We start from the raw sequence: 20,700 nt of genomic DNA on the forward strand, positions 1-20,700 counted from the left end.
TATGAGACATCATACTCATACATATTAGGTCCCAATCTCAGTCAGGGGTATCTGCAAATAAGACTGGAAAAGATTCCTGCTTCCTGCCAACTAGCAGCTTCCTATGGGACTAACAGAAATACTGAAGATGTCCAGTCATAGTCTTGGTGCATTGCTGTTCAGAATTTTGAAATACAACAAAATCCAAAATTCATAAGAGAGTAATACATTTGTTGGCCAACCAAAATACATGAAACTTGACGTACAAGGTTTTGAAGTTCCTCTGGCTTTTTCATCAGGGAAAAGATGTTTTTAATCATACAAGAGAAGAAAAGTGGCAGTGGTAGAGCAAATATCTCATTTTGTATCAGATGTTTCCGTTGTTATTCTGTTAGGATCTCATTAGAGGTAGAAGCCAACAGAGACAACACCGGAAACAAAGAAGTCAAAGATGTTGCATTTTGCTGCGTGGCCAACATAACAGCCCTCCTCCCTACAAATATAGTGCCTTTGCTTTTTAAAACAATTTTTTTTCAATAATCTTAGTATATTTTTGTTTAAAGTTAGGTTTCTAGCTTTCCTAATTTCTGAAAATATTGTAGCAGAATTAGATGTAATTTATCTGAGAAATCCCAGGCATAGATGGGGAATGTGTGGCCCACGATAGTTGCACTTTTAATCCCTTTTTTGATTGAAAAAAGGGGGTGCAACTATTGCTCAATGAAAAAAAAATCTGCCTCTGATTCTCTGAAAAACAATCTGCCTTTGATTCTTTGATACCTCTAAGCCTATAGTGAGGTGTGCATTAGATTCAGTGGTGCGTTAGAATCGTGCCCGAAACCCACCTGCAGCCTCCATCAAAGTGAGGCTGGTGAACTTGCCAGCCTCAGCCTGAAAAAGGGGCACAGCTTCCCAAATGGCCTCCCCTTGGTTTTGAAGGCCTGGTGAATGAAACCTCAGTTGGGAATAGTGGCAGAGGTAAGAACTGAGACCCTTCTTCTTTATCGCCTCCTTCTTCCTCTAAAACGGCCAATCTAATGTTAAATTTTAACATAATCTGGAGCCCAAGATTCCAACCTCTATGAATAAAGGTCTTATCATTTCATCCCCACTCCTACTACACCAATCTGAGTCCACCAGCCTTCCCAGGCTGTGCTACATGTTGAGATCAGCACTTCTAACATCCTGACTGGATCTGTTGATGGTGCCCCCTTTGTCACAAGTTAGTTTGGTAACGTTGGCGTATCCAAAAAAGAAACGTGTGGAGGTAAACTACTTGGAGAATGGAATGGCGGGTTCTGATTGCTATTCTTCCTGTAGTGCTGTATGTAACCTTCCTTTCTAAGGCTTAAGGTCACATGCAGAGCTACGGCAGAGTAGCAATTACACCAAATCCTTGTGAGGGCTGAATGTTGTGCAGGCCTGCTATAAAGTGAAACAGGCATAGGATATAGAAAGACTCATAAAACAGAGTAAGTATTCCGTAGGGTAGGGTATATATGCATATAGATGTCTTTCAACCTTTGTGTAAAATTTTAAACTGATATTTAAATGATAATTTTAAATAAAACAAATGTGTAATTTTGATAAGCCATAATCAAAGGAGTAGACCAGAGGTTCCCAACCTTTTTAAAGCCATGCTCCACCTTTAAAATCCTGACACCCCCCCCCCCCCACACACACACATATAATTGCTACTATTCACAGCTCCTTTTCAGCCTATTTATGTTAGCAGTTTAATAGCACATTTTGTCATAAAGAGACATAGGCAGTGAAGCTAGGTCTAAAACTTAAGCTTGTGCGTTTTCTGACATTACAGTCAGTTGTTGATGGCTAATGATGTGTCACATTCTTTCTGTGCTCATTATCATTATCATTGTCAAAAGGTTCTTTTCACTAAAAAAAATAATGCAAGCATTTTAAGTAGCCAGCAAGATATCAGGAAAAAAATGCAGGAATGGAAAGCTTGACAAATACCAGTAATGAAATAGGGCAACTATCATTTGGGCAATAGTAATATTTGAGGCCCAATTGATTTGAGTAATCTGCATCGAATTCAGAGTAACTTAAGAGTCCAACTTCATTGCGTGTATTTGGTGAGAATATTGTATATGTCCTATCATCTGATGTTAATTTTCTTGCATCTAATAATCTTTTTTTTTTCATAATTTTTTTTGATCTACCTATGGAAGTAATCATTGTGCTTTGGATCTTTTTTTCACAGATTTTTTGCTACATTCATATGCAGAACAAAATACTTTTTAATATATTTTGTATAAATTATAATGTTAAAAGAATGCTGAGAGCATTAGGGATGTTTGAAATGAAAGTTGCCTTTTCTGTGCTTATGCACTCTCTAGTTAAATCTATGCCCTCACCACTCCTCTTTCCCCCCTCAATTATCAGCAGCTGGCCATGGTGTGCATTGTGATTTTAATTTTTAAAATGTGTGTGTATCAATATATATTTATATAGTGTATATGAGACTGCTAGAACCATAAGAAATGTAAAAAAATTCACTGTTAATAACTCACTCTGAAATTGTTCCCCTTAAAAATCAAATTGTCCCCCTGTAGGGTGTGTGTCTCATATTGGGAACCAAGCGAATAGACCAGGCATGGGCAAACTTTTTAACATGGGGATTATATTATGGGTTGGGCTGGGCGGAGGGGGGGCGAGGGTTGGTGCACACTGGTGGGAGACGGGAAGCCAAGGGCAGTTGGTGCAGGGCGGGGGCTTGACGCACTTGCCCAGGGCTCTCAGGAGAGTCCTAAACAGCCATGTGTGACTGCAGGATCTTCCTCTCAGCAGGAGCACTCGGTGGTCCGCCACATCCTCCTGCCAAGAGAAGGATTTGACATGCAGCTACATTAGGCTCTCCCGAGGGCCTAATGTAGGGCCTTTTTACACGGCTGCTAAAATCTCTGGAGAGCTCTTGACCACATGTAACTGCCCCAAGCCTTCTCTCAGCACGAGTACATTAAGGCAGAGGAGGGCCAGAGGAAAGAGCCCAAGGAGCCACATCTGGCCTACGGGTCTGGGTTTGCCCTTAACTGAACTAGACCAAGGATACAAATAGTCATGTGTACATCTAATGGAAATCAAATAATTTGAATTGAATTTTTCAGTTGATATTGGGGAGATTTTACCAGGATGTATTAGCTGAGAAATTAATTTGGTTTCTTCTACATTCAGGCTGTAGTGATATATTGTTACATATGTTTATTGCTGGTCTGTTAATTCTCAAAAGTGACATATGGACAATTCACAGGAGAAACTAGTTCAGTCCTTAGCCAAAACAGATCATAACCTGGATGCCAAGGTAACATATTCCCTTCCAGTCTCATTTTAATTTAACCTTGGTAAATTCCTAAAATTTTGGTTTCATCATCATCAAATGTTATTTGTATCCTGTCCCATCTCCTCTTAGGGCCTTGGGGCAGCTCACAATATGGAAGGCAACCATTCGATGCCACACAATATATAATAAATTAAAAATACAAATAATTAATATAGATAATTAATCATAACTTAACATAGAAGACCATTACAACACAAATCACAGACACAATAAATGGCAAGGTTAAAAGCCAGAAAGGTAGATTTAAAAACCATATCCATCATTTAAAGCCCTGTTCATAGGCCATTCCTTGTGTGGTAAAGCGAGATACTAAGCATTCAATTCTCCTTAAGCCTGGAAACATAGATAAGTTTTTAGGGTTTGTTTTTTTAAAAAAGAGAAGAGTGTGGAAACCATTTTAATCTCCTTTGGGAGAAAGCTCCAGAGGTGGGCGATTGCAGAAAAGGCCCCCTCTCTCGTCCCCACCAACTGGATTTGGGATGGGGGTGGGATTGAGAGGAGGGCCTCGCCTGATGAACGTAGCATCTGGGCAGGTTCATATTGACATGGTGTTTGACTTATTCCACTTTCGAGTTTTGGGATTCGGTGTCAAATTTATGCCGATGACACCCAACTCTATCACGCCTTTCCACCTAAAGCCAGTGATGCCATCCTGATCCTAAACTGATGTCTGTCATCAGTAATGGACTGAATTGTGGCTAACAAGCTGAAATTAAATCCAGATAAGTCAGAGGTACTCCTGACCAGTCGCAAGGCAGAATAGGTATAGGGTTACAGCCTGTGTTGGATGGGGTTGCACTCCCTCTGAAGATGCAGGTTCACAGCTTGGGGATGATCTTGGATTCATTTCTGACCCTAGAACCCCAAGTGTTAGCGGTGGCCAGGAGCGCTTTCGCACAGTTAAAACTTGTGCATTGGCTGTCCCCGTACCTTGAGATGCCAGATTTGGCCATGGTAGTCCACACCTTAGTCACATCCCGTCTGGACTACTGTAATGTTCTCTACGTGAGGTTGCCTTTGAAGACAGTTTGGAAGCTTCAATTGGTACGGAGATTGGCAGCCAGGTTACTAACCGGAGCTCTGTAGAGGGAGAGATGCACTCCCATGTTGCGGTAGTTCCACTGGTTGCTGGTCTACTTCTGGGCTAGATACAAAGTGCTGGTCATTACCTTTAAAGCCCTAAGCAGTTCGGGCCCAGACTATTTGGCAAATTACATTTCCTTCTACAAACTAACTCGAACACTGCTGTCAACGGGGGAAGGCCCTACTCTCAGTCCCACCCCTGTCACAAACGCGCTCTCTGAGATCTTCCGGGGAGGCCCTGCTCTCACTTCCGCCTTCCTCACAGATAGGTCTGGTGGGGACGAGAGAGAGGGCCTTCTCGGCTGTGGCCCCTCGGCTCTGGAACTCCCTCCCTAGGGAGATTAGGTTGGCACCCTCCCTACTATCCTTTAAGAAACAATTGAAAACCTGGATGTTTGGGCTGGCCTTTGGAGAGACAGCTATTGGATGACCAGCCTCATTATAATTCTATTCTGAGTGTTATTAGGTTTCTTTCATCGGGGTATTTTAATCTAATGATTTTATCTTATATTGCTGCTATAGTCCCCCCCCCCCCCCCACCACCACCACCACCTTTGAAGTTGACGGATTTGCATTTGTGGTTGTTTGATATTATTACTGTTGTATAAACCTTTGTTTTAACTTCTGTTTTATCATCTTGTGTTTTAAATTGTGTATATTGTTTAATGTATTTACGCTGTTACTTTTGTAACGTTGTGAGCCGCCCCGAGTCCCGACGGGGAGATGGTGGCAGGGTATAAATAAAGTTTTATTATTATTATTATTAAACATGGCTGGTGGGAATGAGAGAAAGAGCCTTCGCCGTGATCATCCCCGCCTCTGGAACTCCCTCCATAAAAAATTTAAAATGGCCCCCTCCCTTCTCTCTTAGCATATGGAGAGGAGGAGCACTAGAGTAGTTGATACACCTTGAACAGAAACTACCATTGTAGTCTAGCCTTGTCGGCTAGGTTGGCACTATTGACATCACAGCAACATAATTAATTTAAACTTTTTATGTTAAATTTTTTAAATTAAATTTTGAAAATAACAATAAAATCCACCTGAGTGGGTTAGGAAAGTATGAGGGGGGATGGGGGGTAGGGAGGGGAGTGGTATTAAGTGAGGGGGAAAGGAGTAATAAGGGTGGGGGGGGGTCGGGATCCTTGTCGATTCTTGACTTCCATTCTTCTCTATAAAGTTGTCATAACTATTTGTATTATTTATGTTGTTGGTATCATTCGTTGTTGTTTTTTTGTGTCAACAGCTGAAACTTCTCCTTCATGTTAAGGGCTTTATAACAATATTCTAACTTTTTCTTTCTTCATCCAGTCCTTTACCGTTGTCCAATCTATCCCTTTTTTAGCTCATTTTGTATTGTTGATAGCAAGAAAGTTAGGTAGCCCATATTCATTATATGCCATATTCTTTTTATCCATTCTTCCACTTTTGGTATTAATTTCTGTTTCCATAATCTTGCAAGAACTAGTCTGGCAGCTGTTGTTAAGTGTGTAAAGATTTTGTCTTCATTCTTTCCCCATTGGTTATTTGTCATGCCCAGTAGAAAAAATTCTGGGAGTAGTGGTATTTTTATCTTTAAAATTTTTTGACATTTATCATGGATTTCCTTCCAATACGGTTTTACCTTCTCACAAGACCACCACATGTGTAGGTACGATCCTTAATTTAAACTTTTTAATTGAACCTTTAGTGATTTTGAACTCGAGGTTCATGTTTTTAGGTTAGATATAATTTAATTTGATTATGTAATTTTAGTTTTAGATTGTATTTCTTGGTTATATGTTGGTTTACTTTGAGATTCGGGTGGGTCGCTATTGTATTTATGTTTATAGCTGTTTTAAGGCATTGAATGTTTGTCTTCATGTTTGTGATTGCTGGAATCTGCTCTGAGTCCCCTCGGGAAGATAGGGTGGAATACAAATAAATTATTATTATTATTATTATTATTATTATTATTATTATTATTATTATAGATTGTTTTGGGAATGAAATGTGCAACATTATTAAAAAGAAACACATTTCTGATTGACACTATTTTTATTTTCTCACCACTTTTTCATAATAAGAGTATTTTCTTTCAGGACAGATCTGTACCATAGCACTGCCACATTAATTCACTCTAGACATACTTTGTCTTCTTGTGAAAAGATACACAGACACATTTGATAAATTGGATCAAATTGATGGAGAAGTGGAATGATACAATTGTACAAATACGCTGTTCATTGAGAAAAAATAAGTGATAAATCAAGCGGAGATTGATTTGAGAGGAGAGAATGTGTGTCAGTGGGAATGCTGAAATTGTTTTGCTTTTGGTTTTTTGAGAGAAGCATGTAGAATCTAAACTTGCCAATGCTAAATATAACAAAGTATCTAGAATATAGCTCAGATCACTGAATGCATTCACAGTGACCAAACAATCTCTGTCACATCTTATTACCTTTTATTTACCACAAAAGTACATATACAAGCTTAAAAATAAAGAGAAATAATGGAACAAACCTATTACCTTTCCTAAAAATTACTACCTCCTTTCAAGGTTTGGGTGGAATTTCTCAAGGAAGTGATGTATTTCACAGCTATTTAGCTTCAGCAGCCATGCTATATCAAATGCTCATAGAATATTTTAAATCCGCAGCCATTGTTGCATTTTATTATCTTATTTATATTAGTAGTGGTTTTATATGCTGTTTTATGTATGTTTGTTTTATGTAAATGTACATTGTTATTGTTTTATAAATATTTATGTATTTTATTATATCTTGTGTATTTGCTACTATGTGCTTTTGTAAGCCACCTCGAATCCCATTAAATATGGTTAATGTATAAGTAAGAAAGAAACAACAAGAAAAATGCTATGTAATGCATAACACCTATGTTGCAGTATATTTATTTTTTTAACATGTCACAAGTCTGAATATGTACCTTTCTGTCTTTTGGAATTATTTAACACTCCTAGCTACCTGTAAATTAATCTTGTCTCCTTCACTTTCTACAAGGAGGACCAAGCATTTTATTAAAAAAAATTCTTTCAGAGAGAGAACCGGCATAGGAATTTCATAAATTCTTACGAAATTCACAGATCGAGGTCAAAATTCAACCCCCCACTTTCCTTCCCTCACATCTCCCATCCCCCCTTTTTATGTATAACATTTATGAATCCCGAATAAAAATTTATTTAAAAAATCACTGATTGAGAGAGAGGAAGTCAAAAAATTTTGACTTCCTCTCTCTCAGTCAGTGAATTTCATAAGAATTGGAACTTAACTTACAGTTAGGATAGTTGTTCATGCATCAATCAAAAGAAGCAAGTGCAGATTTAGAAATAATTCCATGTGGTTCCCTATTTTCACTCCAAAGCCAAGAGTATTTCAAGGGTAAGGCAGCCATAGCCCTTAAGTTGTTGCTAAATTTTCACTCTTGTTGCCAGTGCTACCATAAGAAATGGTCAAGAATGACAGGAGTTATTCTGGATTATATAGCTGTGTGGAAGGGCCTTGAATCTACACTGCCATATAATCCAGTTCAAATCAGATAATCTGTATTTTATAGGCAGTGTGGAAGAGTCCTAAGTGAACCCTCAGCCATTGTGGCTGAAAAGGTTGCTAGGACATGAAGTGGGTGGGACCTAAAGGGGGTGAGGCCTACCCTTCTGACTGGCAGGCAGGGAGAGAACGGCTCTTCCTCGTCCTCTGTAATTTGGACTTTATTTTTCTAGGTTTTTTTATTGAAAGACATAGATGGGATGACCATGTCTTTTGTGGCCAAAATTGGTGTGATTTAATTCAGTAGTTTTGTTGTTTACTCCATGGGAATTATGTACATTACATTTTTATATATATAGATTGTCTTCCCAACCATGTTATATGCCAGTGAAATGTAGACCGTCTACAGATATCACACTCAACTTCTGGAATGATTCCATTGGTGTTGCCTCCAAAAAAAATCCTGCAAATCTCTTAGGAAAACAGGTGGACAAATGTCAGCATTCTGGAAGAAGCAAAGACCACCAGCATTGAAGCGATGGTGTTCCACCACTAATTTCGCTGGACTGGCCACATGATCCGAATGCCCAATCACTGTTTCCCAAAGCAGTTACTCTACTTTTAACTCAAGAACGGAAAACGGAATGTTTTTGGACAGCAATAGAGATTTAAAGATGGGCTTAAAGCTAACCTTAAAAACTGTGGTATAGACACTGGGAAGCCCTAAACCTTGAGCATTTGAACTGGAGGTCAGCTGTTACCAACAGGGATGTGGAATTTGAAGAGGCACGACTGGAGGGCGAACGGAGGAAACATGTCAAGAAGAAGGCGCATCAAGTAAACTCCAATCAGAACCGCCTTCCATCTGGAAACCAATGTCCTCACTGTGGATAAACATCACCTACTCACCCACCACCAAGATCCTACACTTGGAAGGCAATCATACTCAGACACGAGGGATTACCGATAAAACAGCAACTTGAAGGTCACACACAGAATCAGATATGATTGTAGGAACACTGCAGATATCTGCAGAAGTGCTTGTGAGAATAGAATCAAGGGTATTCTACAAAACTGAAATACACAGAGCCAGAAAACACATATTAACATGAAAAGAACATTTGTTTGGGGAAATTGGCATATCTCCTTTTCTGGAAACTACTTTAGTTTCGGAGTTCTAAAATAATACCACTATTCTTCATAAATAAAACCAAAATAAACTTTGTTATGAAACTCTCAAACTAGGAAGCACTGAATGAAAACAAGCATTTTTTTTTTGCAGAGGGACCTATCATTAATGATATTATGAGGCAATTTTCTACTGTAATAACAAAATAGTATCTGCACTTGAAAGTTACTCCCAATAATGGGTCAACATGTTTACCAGCTCCTTCACAGACAATCACAGCATGTCATTTGGATGTTGCAGTGGGTTTTGCAATCAGATTTCCCCAAATGATGATTAATTTTCAATTGGCTTTCAGCAGCCCGACTAGAAATAATTGAGGTAGGGGTATCATTTATTCTATCAAATGGTGTCAGCATTCATTGGATGGCAGGCCTTTCTGCCAATTTTAACTTGATGCAAAAGTAATCTCTAGTCATATTTTGTCTAGTGTGGAAATGCAAAGCACGGGTAGTGTTGTAATCACAATATAATCCAAAGCTTGGATTCCCATGACTTATCCATCTGTCTGTCCAGGTACATCTCTCTCCCCAGAAGCAATGATTCTTCAGCATTACAGCAGCTTCAAACTTTTTTGCTATATTTTTACTTGGTTTATTTGCGGGAGGGTATGTATCAAGGGCCAGCTTTTGATGGACCACACAGCCATTGGAAGTAACATTTCTGGAGACCATAGCTCCATATACACTGACTATTTAATGCAGTTCAAAGCTAGCTTCAAACTGTGGCTGCTAGAGAACACTCACCCACAAAAGCATGTGAAAGAAAACCCTTAATGTGTATCAGTGCTCTGTGGTTTGTGTAATCAGCTGAGCCTACCACTGATTCAAGGATTTCCTATGTAATCATCTGCATAGTAAAATCACTTTCTTTGATAATGGTTTGAAACTATATTAAATGGTCAGTGTAGATGGATCCTTCAGGTCATCCTTTGTTAAAAAACGGGACAGCTTTTGTGGGTCAAAGTAAAGGTAAAGGTTTCCCCTGATGTTAAGTCCAGTCATGTCTGACTCTGGGGGTTGGTGCTCATTTCCATTTCTAAGCCGAAGAGCCGGCGTTGTCCGTAGACACTTCCAATGTCATGTGGCCGGCATGACTGTATGGAGCACCGTTACCTTCCCGCCGGAGCAGTACCTACTGATCTACTCACATTGGCATATTTTCGAACTGATAGGTTGGCAGGAGCTGGAGCTAACAGCGGCCGCTCCCGCTGCTCCCGGGGTTTGAACCTGGGACCTTTCGGTCTCCAGCTCAGTGAGTCAAAACTATCCCCTTAAATAGTGAGATTTATATATTTTTAAAGGGGGAGAATTAATAATTTCCCCTCTGGATAACTTGATATATATTGCTGGAACGCAGCTGGTTGAGTCCAGAGATAAGCTTCAGTTAGATCTGTTCATGATGTGTACCTCATTTGAAGCTGCCAAACAAAACATACTCCTGAGAGCCATATTTATCAAAACTTTATACACCACATGTATGTCTCTATTGTTGAATCTCAAATATCTTGTGAATTAGTGCACAAAGTCTCTAGAGACTCATTATTGCTCTGAAGCAACAGCACACTAAATCAGGATGCCTCCTTTTTGAGCATACCCCCACCATGAGCAGTTGCCAAAATATTTTTGAGGTCAGTGATGTCAAAGCGTTTTTCCAGGGTTGACTTTGGTTGGGTTCCACTTTTTCCATGTTCTTCATACAAACTGTATCTGTTTGTTTCACAGACTATATGGTGAAGAATGTGTTTTAGTAAATATTGCTGTGACTGTTTTATATGTTTGTATTTTTCTTTGACATTGGGAGTTCTGTTGCTGTTCTTGCTGTTCTGTCACAAACTTTCTATGGTTGTCTCCACCAGGTCATTGCATCCCTGTCTGTGATGACATCATAAAAAGATATAAACAGATTGGGTCCACAAATGTTTATGCTAATTATTGTTTTTCTCCAGATGGTCCCAACAGTACTAGTAGATTCCTTTATCTCTTAAACACACCAGCTTCTTTGCATTGTGTTCTCACCAAAGAGTGGCATGGAGTTTGGTTGTTTGTTTGTCCCAATATGTTGTATTGTATGGGACACAAATGATTTTAAAAAAAATGAAAATCTTTAAAGAGTTTTATTCTGTTTTCAGGTTATGTTATTTCATGAGAAATAAAATCTAATTGGTATAGACTAATTCTCAACTGAGGTTGAGAACTTAGAAAGTTATTTTTTAGAATCATTGATAGAATGGCATGTTGAGGCCATCAAATAATGGGATACCTGGGAAATGGTCCTAAAAACCTGGTGGCTTGCTAGCAGTCTGTGTGTATCACCACTTCTTGACTGGGTGCTCTCTCATCTTGTTAAAATTATCAGATCCACAGTGAATAAGATGACTGATGATAAATGGTACTGTTAATTTAACATAGCTAGAAACCAGGTTGTGCAAGGCTGGTGCAGACAATTTTTGTGCTAAGGACACATTTTCTGATTTGGCATGAGCATAATTATTTATATTCCTATATCTGCCCTACCTTTCTTCCATTCTGAAAAGTTACATTGAGTTCTCATCCAGACATTGAACAGGCACAGATCTGCTTATGTTCAGTGTGATTTGTACATCATGGGTATTCAAATCATGAAGTAGCTGGGCTTGAAAAGACCTTTCCTGAAAGAACTGATTAGTCAGAGATGAAATGTTTTGTTTAACATATACTCGAGGAGTTAGCAGTGTTATTTGAATACAGATACACAACTATCTGTACATCCCTTGGAAAAAATGCTTCATAAGCAGAGAGTACAACAAACAGGCATCAGTCCAGGATGACTCAAGCAAGCGATCTGAGCTTCCATACTTCCAGGGGGTGGACTCACCCAGGGGAACAGTTATATCCTTAAGGAAAGCAGAACTCATTCAGTTGATCTAATAGAAAGGGAACATTACTTGGACTCAGGTCTGCTCACCTCAGCCTGTTTCTACCAGATCTGTGTCTGGTAGATAATTGTGTTCCAGCAAAAGAGTGTGAAAATATTTTTTAAGAATAGTTTTCCTTATTACACTACCTGTTTTGAAATATCAAAATAAACTCAAACATTCAAGTGAGATTGACTCAAAATGAGCTTTTCTCTTATGAGTGTGGTGTACAAACTTCTGCTTGTAAGAAATAATGGTCTATAATGGAAGGGCTAAATGTGTGTTGTTGTTTTTTCTCTTGCAGATGTTCTCAAACAATGATGAGGCTGCAATCAACAAAAAGCTTCCCAAGGAACTGCTGCTTCGGTAAGCTATCTTCTGGTTTATTTAAACCTAGAGCAGAAGTAGGAATGATATCTGAGTCAGTAAAGATCTTAGACTACACCTAACAACAACTGGAATTCTGCAACCTTGAAAGCTGAATTCTGTAAACACTAAAAATGTTGAAAAATGGTGCAAGTATTTCTTAGAACTGTGGGTCTATTAGTTGAGTTTGTTGTGTAGACATTTTGTCTACACACAGTGTTTTATGCACTTAGAGAAATGGTATTACTACATGTCCTACTACTACCATAAACAATGAGATGTTCCAGTACGGCAGATTCTTGGTTTAATTTTCTTTCAGTGAAAGAGAGCACTCAATACTACAAATGTACAAGGAGAAATTTTAGGAAACAGACTCCTATACATAAGGTAGAACAATGATTAATCCTGCTTCAGATTCTGCAGAAAGGGCAGTTTACATTTTTGAATTTCTGTATGAATATCTTCAAACTTGCTGGACCCTTTTTATATTTTTACTGACTTTCAAAAGTACAGAAGATAGGCTTTTTAGCTATCCATGAATATTGTATGGCTTCCATATCCACAGTGGATACATCCCAGAATTTCCCATAGATATATGAAACAACAGGAAATAGCAAATGCTCTTTTGTCACACTCATAGAGCAAATATAGCATTCAATATTCTCTGCCCCACTCTACTCACCTTCTGCTTTGTGAAGAGGAAAGTAGTTGAAGTTACTTTGCTATGTCACCTGAGAGAGGGAGAGGTGGCTTCTTGATCTCATTTATTGTTGAATAAATAAGATCAAGATTTAAAGCTAAGCTCAGAATTAAGGCAAGTGCCTTTGAAACCAAACCTTAAGGTCCCTTTTGACACACAAGATCCCCTCGGTCTGTTTTTAACAATGTTTTGTATCAATATACTGCTGTTTTACTCTTAAGGAGAGAAGAAATTGTTTCTTGCACAGTCTGCATGTATAGGAAAAATTTAGATTTATTCCTCTCTTTTTTAGGAGCCATCTAAATTATTTATCAAGATGCACTACTGTTAATGAATTTACAGCCAAAGAGGTATAAAAACATACATACATGCAGAGTTTTCCTACTGTTCCTTTATAACTTCTTTTGACAGAGTTCACTGAGAACAGGGAATTGTCCAGTACTCTACAACAGGGCTTCTTAGACTTTTCCACTCACTATCACTTTATAAACAAAATAAATATAAAAATCAAGCATTTGCTGATAAAAATTCAGCATTTGCAAGGCTTGCTAAACAGGCTGATTTTCCTTTTTATGAAGTACAGCTGAAGTATCTTCTGCAGAGTCCTCTGTAAACATTGCACAACAGATTCATGTAAATGTCTGAAACAGCCTCCAGGTGACATTTACTGTTGCTAATTTTTTCAGGACCTAACATTGAGCTAAGGGCCATTTGAATTTAGGAACCACAGTTTAAGAAGCAGTACTCTAGAGCACACTATCTCTTGTACCAACCTCCTATCTGATTGGGATTAAAAAGTGTCCCAATAGGAAACTACACACTTGATACTAAAGTATATAATTGCTAGTGAAACATGTGTCCCATGAAGTTGAAGGGCAGACTGGCCTGGAATCAGTTAATGCTTGAGGAAGGCGTTTTGAAATAGGCTGTTTCAGCCAATCCACAATAAAGTGGTTACTTTTTGTTTGGAGTATTACAGTATTTCTTATCCCTTTAGAGTAATAATATAACAAAGCTACTCTTTTGGAATCCTTCCTAACAGTGTTGTGCATGCAACATTCTTCCAAACTTTAGTTTTAAACAAATAAAACAGACTTATAAAAAGTATAAGTATGTAAGTATAATGTATGTTAGAACTGGAAAAAAATAGTAATAACAAAATCTGTATTGTGCATACTGTGGAAAACCACAGTATGCACAACAAATAGTTTGCACAAATAGATTGGGAGGTTGTCCTTGAAAGGGAGCCTTATCAAAGGGACTCCCTTGAAAGAGGGCATCAATTTCTAAAAGACAAAGATGAGTGTGTTTTCATGCAGCTTTGCTGTGTAAGTTCTTGTTCCCTTGTTTCTTCATCCCAAAGAATGTCTTTACATCCCATGTATGGGGGTGTTGAGTGAAAAGCATTTTTTTCTTCAGTTCTGTTTCAGTAGTATGAACAGCAGGCGGTTTTTAACCATGGTGACTTTTTTTGTTTGTTGTTTTTCTTTACAAACTGAAAGTCCTAGAAGGAGGTGAAAATACGAGATAAGAATACCATACCAACACTTCTCTCCATTTCCATCTCTTTCTGTCTCCAATATACTAAATATTACATGGCTGCCACACAATTGTGAAAAGTGGTGGTAGGGTACATAGCATTTAATTTTCCTTATGCCAACTATGAAACAGATTTGGAACCTACTTATAAATCTAAGAACTCTCCTTTATAGGATAACTAGCTGTGCCCGGCCACGTGTTGCTGTGGCAAAGTGGTGGTGGTATTGGTTAAAAATTGTTGTGTAATTTTTATTTGACGTTATTTGCAATTTTTTATTAATTTTATTGTAAGTTATATTTTTATTTTTTTATATTTTATTATTTTCTTGTATTATTTTTAGTTATTTTCTCTTATTATAGTATTTTATTGTATTACTTTTTAATGTTTTTTATTATTTTTTATTGGGTTGCTAGGAGACCAAGTTGGAGGAGCTTAGCCTTCTAACTGGCAGCAATTGGATAAAAGCAATTATTCCTCTCTCTCTAATTAGGACTTTATTTTTCTTTTCTTTTTGTTGTATCAACCTAGAGGTGTGGATGATGGGTTGTGTTGTCAAATTTCGAGGTTGAGGGGCCTGTAGTTTTGTTTTGTGGGTCGCTGTGATGCCATCACTCTTTTATATATATAGATCTGAGTTGTCTATCAATGAGCAACCACAAAAACACTCTCCTTTAATGAGGATTTACCTCTTTTCAACCCACTATTTACTCATGAAAAACAGTGCTTACATTAGTTTAGAGTTATGGGTCAATACAAAAAAGCTTCCTTACTCACATATTATTTGTTTGCTCTTCTGTTGCTATTGGTAACACTGTGACTTGGGTGGATCTGGTACCCTGCTTCCTTGGAAAGAATTATTACTCTTTCTGGGATAAAATAACAATTGTATTCTTCATATAGAGAATTGTCTCCCATTTCAGTGCATGGCATTTGATGAACACATTTCATTTCTATTATGGGGAATGGTTTCATGTTTTTAAATTGACTTGTGTGTGTGTGTTATGAGGATTGGGAGTTTCCAATTTGGGTAAAGTACAGTCCTCAGCTGAACTTTTCAAGAAATTCTTTTATCATTATGTATGTATTAAGACTGTTTGCTCTTGGCGTGAAATACAGTTTTGCTCTATTCTGTAGAAGGCTTTTGTTTTTTATCCTAACCTGATAGTATTACTAACCAACTAGCCTCGTGATTGAAAGAGAATTTTGTCCTTATAACCAGATCCTGCATCGTTTGCATTGTTGCATTGTTTGCTTAGTGTGCTTTTCATTCTTCCCTATACTTGGACTTTTTGTATTTTTGTATAGTGGATCCCATTCAAACCCACACTTTGCTAAACAAATATCTTTCTTACAACCATCAACCATTACAGTATGTTAGCTGAAGTATAAAGGAACCTGTGCACCAGAGAATTTTGTTTCTTCCAGTGTTGCTTCATTTTTGTCTCATTTTGCCTTGGGCTGTGTATGAAAGAGTGAAAGATACCATAACTAAGTGGTAGAGCATATGCTCTGCATGCAGAAAATCTTGATTCAGTATCTTTCACCTGCACGTAAAGATAAGGAAGAAACCCTGAAACCCTTGGCAGTCAGTATTGATAGTCCTGGACTAAATGAATAAATGTTCAGACTATTAAAAGTATTATTTATTTATTTATTTATTTATTTATTAATATCCCGCTTTTCTTCCCCATTGGGGATTTAAAGTGGGTAACAACAAGGTATAAAACATACAGGTACATTAGGACAAGCATCCTTCTTGGTAGTAGTCTGTTTTAACTGTACAGATTCAATAAATGTTTATATGCCCTTACAAAACAAATAGCAAAGACAAAAAATTCAAAAGCCCATGGTAATTGAGAAGATTAAAGCATTTTCCAGTGGGTTGAAGCAAATCATTTCTGTTTAGTGGTAGAGTATACATATTCCTATTTGAATGATGGTCAAATTCAATTTTATGTACTTAAAAATGCTCCTTTAGTCACTGTTTTTGGTAGAGATATTGATTCTATGTAACTCTAGGATGGCATACACTATATAAATAAAAAATAATTCTGTCAGTCAAGGAATTTCTGATTTGTAACATGGAATATTTTATGCTGGTGGTTTTAGAAAGAAGTGTATGCTTTTTCAACTATAGAAGCATATTTAGTTAGATACGTATTTTCAGAAGTTCGTGGATTACATAGTAACTGTTACCAGGGCTATGCTTGTGTTAGTTTATTGAGGCAAAATAACAAAATAACTTTGCGGCACCTTAGAAATAACTGATTTTATTTGGCATGTGACGAGATGACTGCAATCCACAAAAACTAGAACCAAATAAAATGTGTTGTTTTTTAAGTTGCACAATGCATTTTGCTGTATTTTCTAGCTCTGAGGTGGGAATCACATTCTCTTTGCAGTCTCTGTGTTACAAATGTGGATACCTTGTCCACGTTATTAGGACAAATTGTATTGTTATGCAGTTATGTGGTGGCATGCATAGTAATTAAATGAGTATCAGTTTGGGAAGGAACCCTGCTATCCACTTTGACTATAATACTATGGTTGCAGGACTAATTGTGGAGGCAACACATAGTTGAAGTTAGTGTGTACACTAGGCCTAATAGAAGTATCACTGAGGTATATCAACTGTGCTCTGTCAGTTAGGGCTATTTCTCAATTAACTGCATTTAAATTTATTCCTTTGCATCCTATATACACACACACACACACACACACACACACATACATACAGTAGAGTCTCACTTATCCAACATAAACGAGCTGGCAGAATGTTGGATAAGTGAAAATGTTGGATAATCAAGAGGGATTAAGGAAAAGCCTATTACACATCAAATTACATTACGATTTTACAAATTAAGCACCAAAACGTCATGCTTTACAACAAATGGACAGAAAAAGCAGTTCAATACACAGTAACGTTATATAGTAATTACTGTATTTACAAATTTAGTACCAAAACATCACAATGTATTGAAAATATTGACTATAAAAACACTGACTACTAAAAGGCAGACTGCATTGGATAATACAAAATGTTGTATAAGCGAAGGTTGAGTAAGAGAGACTCTACTGTATTTGTGTCAGGACCCAGGCTGCAGAGCACCAATAACCATGCACAGAGACCAGAATCTATGTAATATCTTTATTAAAGGAATATATAAAGTCAATAAAAACAAGTGAAGAATATAGTTCAGAAGTAGACCTTTCAGGAAAGGTCAAATATAGTCCAGGTAATCAATGTCCAATTTGAGATATTAGAGTCCAAAGTTATAATCCAATAACCGAAACACACACTTTGCCGAGCAAAGTGTGGGGAAATGACAGGGTCCTTTAGTCCAATGGAGCTTGACAACAAGGCTGGAAAACAAACTAGATTCTTGGCAAACAAGACTTGATTCGAAGCAACAAGAAGCAAGAAGCAAGAACTGGGTCCGTGGCGAGGTCCGGGGAACAAGGAAGGCTTGGAACAAGAACAAGGTCCTGGAAACAAGGAACAGGAGTAGCGTAGTCCACACACGATCTCACTCCCGAAGCTGACGAATTGACTCCGCAAGGATCTCCTTGCGGGTAAACACCTATATAGGATCTTGTTTCCCCGCCAAGGAACACTTTCCCTGGGGAACAAGAAGTGAAACCCATACTGTGTCCAGATGCATGACTCCTTAAGATTTCCCAAGGGAAACAGGCTTAATCAGCTAATTGTCTGGCAGCGATTCTGGCGCTTCGGCGATTCGCCTCCCTAGCGCCTCTATCTCGATTATAATTATCCTTACGAGAGAACGGGGGAGAATTCTGCCCAAGGCTTGTTTGGCTGACTTCTGGAGGGCAAACATCCTGCAGGTGCAAGGGCTCCAATTCTGGCTGAAACAGTGGGAAACCCAAGTTTTCCTCTTCGTCTGCCACAATAGTACTAGGAAGGGGACTACATGGCCCATGAGACATCACAATTTGTAAAATTGTGGTGATACTGTGCCATAATTAATTGTCAGCTAATTGATTAAATATGCGCTAACATTAAGTTCCAGAGGTCAGACCTTAAAGGCTAACAGTTTGGCACTTTTTCAAGACAGCAGTTTGCATTGTCAGATGCATTGAGTAATGACTCAGTAGGTGGCTGTACAAATGCTTGAGTGGGCAACTTGGCTGGCATGTAATCATTGAGATGGGGAATACAAAAAGTTACAGATTCTGATTATTATGTTTTAGCAGCAATAATTGATAAGCATAGCTAGAAAATAATACATGTTTTCTGCCATGAATGAGCTGAATAGTGTATGTCAAGCCATTCTCCTATTTGGATCTCTAGAGTGCAACCTCATAAAAGATTATAATCAGTAGGATTAAATGTAACAGAAAATTACAAAATACAGACATGGCCAAATACCTAAAAGGAGGCCATTAGCAAACAGTAACAAATGGACAGAATCATTTAAAAGGTATTTTTCACTATTGAAGTAGAATTCAAAGATTTGGGGTCTCTTCTAACGAAGGAGACCTGCGCTGACCCGACAAGGAGGGTTGCACAACACTGGGCAAGTTTACAAGAAGCAAATCAAGAGTTTACCTATTCCCAATAAAATTATCTTACCCAGATTTTGAAGCAGAGAGCACTGACGCCTTTATTCTGTCCAACTGGTACAGGATGACAGTAGCAATATGATGCAGAAAGAACCAGCATACATTTACAGAGAAAAATGCATTTTTTATACATTTACAATTTGAATTTCTCGCCTTTTCTCTGCCTCTTGGCCCCGCGCTGATTCACCAGGAGAATCCCTGATGTCAGAGAGAAGGGGGCGTTGTCAGGGGGCTCGAGCACCTCGCCCAATGAGGACGCGAGCTCTGCCTGTGACGTCCAGCTAATGGTAGAAGAGGAGGCACGGCAACAGGAAAACAGAGCACACATGGAAATGACAAGATTATCTTCGACCGGACTTGGTCTATGGATTTGCTGATTGTTTTGGCCAGTTTCATGAATGGGGTCTAGCCCCTACTGGTTTGTCCATTGTGGTGACAGGAACTTGTGATGGGATTATGGCTGTGACTCAGAGTCCGAGAAAAGAAGTGGTTTCTGTTAAGCCCAACCTCTCTCCTCCAGGAAAATAAGTCCTTTATGATGGATGGTTTTGGGAGGTCCAAAGGGTTTCTCCCAGATGGCCTGACACTTAGTGTCCTCCGAGGTCTAGGGGGAAATCCATTGTTAGCAGTAAATGATGATCTTCGATAGTCCAGGTTTTGTAATCCATTGACCTTTTTTTGGGCATCCGAATGGTGCCCATGCTGGCCAGAGTTCAGGTCAAGGTTACCATGCTTCAATTATAAGGGGTAAGATATCACAATAATAAGAATAAAATAAAAATAATAAAAATGACAGTGACACATGAGGGGCCCCACTTTGGGGAGAATCCTAAATGATCCAACATCCCATGGGGCTGGGGGAGAGAAACGTATTTCTCTCATGACCGTTTGACAAGGCTTCGGCCCCTTGACTCGTATTCATGAAGGATCTTTAGAGGGAATCCCAGGATTTTCCTCTCCTGCCCAGGCAGGCAAGAGGCAAGTTGGGGTACCCTGAGACTTGGAATGACGCAGGGAAATGGGGTGTATGCAGGGAGGAAAGGGGAAAGGGGGGGTCCCTAATACATAAAAGTTCATAGGAAGGAGAAATGAATGGCAAGGGAAAGATTATAAGGCATAATGTTTTCTTGGCTAACCTTTAGCCTAGATATGTAAATGTTTCTCAGCTTGTGAGTAGTTGACAGAGATGGGAAACCATTAGAAGAGTCGTTATCTCCAGCCCAAGTGTGGCTTAGATGGAAAAAGTCAAATAACTTTGTGGCATGGTTTTCAGTAATAAATTTGTTACCTTCTGCTATAAATATATGAAATACAGGACATAAAGCCTTGATTAAATGTACACACTATCTAACATGGGAAGGGTTCTTGTTGTTGTTACCTTTGCAAATTGACCAAGACTTAACTCTTATTATCCAGGCTTCTTCTTAGCAAAACTATAAGTTACTATCTTTTATTGGGGAGTGGGGGGTCACATTCGACTTCACTATTCTTACATTTCTGTTTCTACTGACCCCACAGAT

At 38.4% G+C, this 20,700-nt stretch overlaps 1 protein-coding gene across 2 annotated transcripts in view; it reads left to right on the plus strand.

Annotated features, from left to right (window-relative positions):
• The window catches only part of fbxl20 (F-box and leucine rich repeat protein 20), a 100,707-nt gene that overhangs the window by 46,026 nt on the left and 33,981 nt on the right, over positions 1–20,700 (plus strand). For both annotated transcript variants that reach the window (XM_016994559.2, XM_008113326.3), the window contains exon 2: positions 12,295–12,356. Coding sequence is in view for 1 of the 2 variants with exons in the window: in XM_008113326.3 (XP_008111533.1) it covers positions 12,295–12,356 (62 nt within the window). In the remaining variant the exon portion in view is untranslated. The remainder of the gene's footprint in view (positions 1–12,294; positions 12,357–20,700) is intronic.

The sequence above is a fragment of the Anolis carolinensis genome, chromosome 6 (assembly GCF_035594765.1).
Source record: "Anolis carolinensis isolate JA03-04 chromosome 6, rAnoCar3.1.pri, whole genome shotgun sequence".
NCBI classification, from domain to species: Eukaryota; Metazoa; Chordata; class Lepidosauria; order Squamata; family Dactyloidae; genus Anolis; species Anolis carolinensis.